Source organism: Nyctereutes procyonoides, unplaced genomic scaffold (assembly GCF_905146905.1).
Source record: "Nyctereutes procyonoides isolate TBG_1078 unplaced genomic scaffold, NYPRO_anot_genome, whole genome shotgun sequence".
NCBI lineage: Eukaryota > Metazoa > Chordata > Mammalia > Carnivora > Canidae > Nyctereutes > Nyctereutes procyonoides.
In genome coordinates, this window is record NW_026575146.1 from 86437204 (window position 1) to 86438857 (window position 1654).

General features: G+C 83.9%; 1 protein-coding gene across 3 annotated transcripts in view; it reads left to right on the forward strand.

Annotated features, from left to right (window-relative positions):
• The first annotated feature begins 910 nt into the window (after positions 1-910).
• The window catches only part of TSHZ3 (teashirt zinc finger homeobox 3), an 84279-nt gene continuing 83535 nt past the window's right edge, over positions 911-1654 (forward strand). For 2 of the 3 annotated variants that reach the window (XR_008662583.1, XR_008662584.1), the window contains exon 1: positions 911-1033. Coding sequence is in view for 1 of the 3 variants with exons in the window: in XM_055311344.1 (XP_055167319.1) it covers positions 994-1033 (40 nt within the window). In the remaining 2 variants the exon portion in view is untranslated. The remainder of the gene's footprint in view (positions 1034-1654) is intronic. The other variant, XM_055311344.1, reaches the window with a different exon arrangement.

The window sequence follows — 1654 nt, forward strand, 5'->3', positions numbered from 1 at the left end:
GGAGCGCGGCCCGGGCCGGGCGGGGCGGGGCGGGGCGGGGCGGGGCGGGGCGGGGGGCGAGCCGGGGCCGCGGGCCGGGCCTGGCCGGGGCGGGCGGGGCGCGCCCTGGGCGGGGGCGGGGGCGGGGGCGGGGGCGGGGCGCGGCGGGCGCGGGGGCGGGCGCGGGCCGGGGGCGCGGGGTCCGGGCCGGGCCGGGGGCGCGGCGGGCGCGGCGGGCGGGTGACACGATCATCTCCTTTTCCTCTAAGCTTGCCTGTTGCCGACGCCGCCGCTCCAGCCGCGCCGCGGGCAGGAGACTGGACCGCCGAGCCCCGGGCCGCGGCGGCGGCTGGGCGGCCCCCCGGACGCCGTGACCCCCTGCCCGGGGGCGGGGGCGGGGCGGGGCGGGGCGGCGGCGGCGGGGGAGAGAGGGGGCCGCGGCGGCCGGGCCGCTCCCGCGCTCGTCCTCCCGCCCGGGCCCCGGCCCCGCGCCCCGCGCAGCCCGGCGGGGACGGGGACGGGGACGGGGACGGGGACGGGGACGGGGACGGGGCGGGGGGCGGGGGGCGGGCGCCGGGGGGGCAGGGCCGCCGCGCCTCCCCGCCCCCTCCTCCGCGGGCCTCCGGAGCGATTTGTCAAACTTCCCATTCCGCCGGCGGCGCGGTCGTCGTCCTCCTCCTCCTCCTCCTCCTCCTCCTCCTCCTCCCCCTCCTCCCCCGTCGCCACCTCCTCCTCCCGGCCTCCTCCTCCCCCCGCGCTCCTCCTCCCCGCGCCTCCCTCGCCCGCCCTCCTTCTTCCCTCCGCACGTTCGGGGATCGCGGCGGAGCGCGGAGAGGGGGGGACGCGGAGAGCCGGGGCGCAGCAGCATCCTGCGGGCGGCCGCTCTCCGGGGGGGAGGCTCGAGCCGGCCCGCCTCGCCCCCCCGCGGCCCGCCGCCCCTCCCTCCCGCCCTCTCCCCAGCCCGGCAGCGGCGGCGGCGGCGGCGGCGGCGGTGGCAGTCGCCGGAGGAGCATCATGCCGAGGAGGAAGCAGCAGGCGCCCCGGCGCGCAGCAGGTACGAGCCGCTTCCCTTCCCCTTCCCCTTCCCCTTCCCCTTCCCCTTCCCCTTCCCCTTCCCCTTCCTCCCGCGCCCGCGCCCGCTCCCGCGCCCGCGCCCGCGCCCGCTCCCGCTCCCGCCGGCGCCCGGCCGCCGCTGCCCGCGCGGAGTAACTCCGGGGCGCGCGGGGCTCGCCGGCCGCCCCGCTCCGCTGCGCCCGCCCCGCGCCCCGGGCGCCCCGCCGCGCTCGCCCTGCCCGGCCCGGCCCGGCCCGCACCCACTTGGAGCGGCGCGCGCGCTCGGGGCCGGCCGCCTCCCTGCGCCGGGGCTGCGGGGCGGCCTCCCGCGGGGCGGGGGCGGGGGCGCGGGCGGGGGCCGGGGCGGGGGCCGGGGCCGGGGCGCGGGCGGGGTCACCTGAGTTCCCGGGACACCTTCGGCGCCCTGCGGCGGCGGCGGCGGGCGGCGGGGCGCAGCCGGGTGCGCGCGGAGCGCCCGAGAGCCCGCCGGCGAGCGAGCGAGCGAGCGAGCGGTCCCCCGGCCACCTTCCTGCTAATCCGATTGATTCCTCATTTATTGGGCCCGACGCGGGCAAGCGGTGGAAGCCCGAGCGCTCGGGGTCTGGGTATTGTCAGATGACTG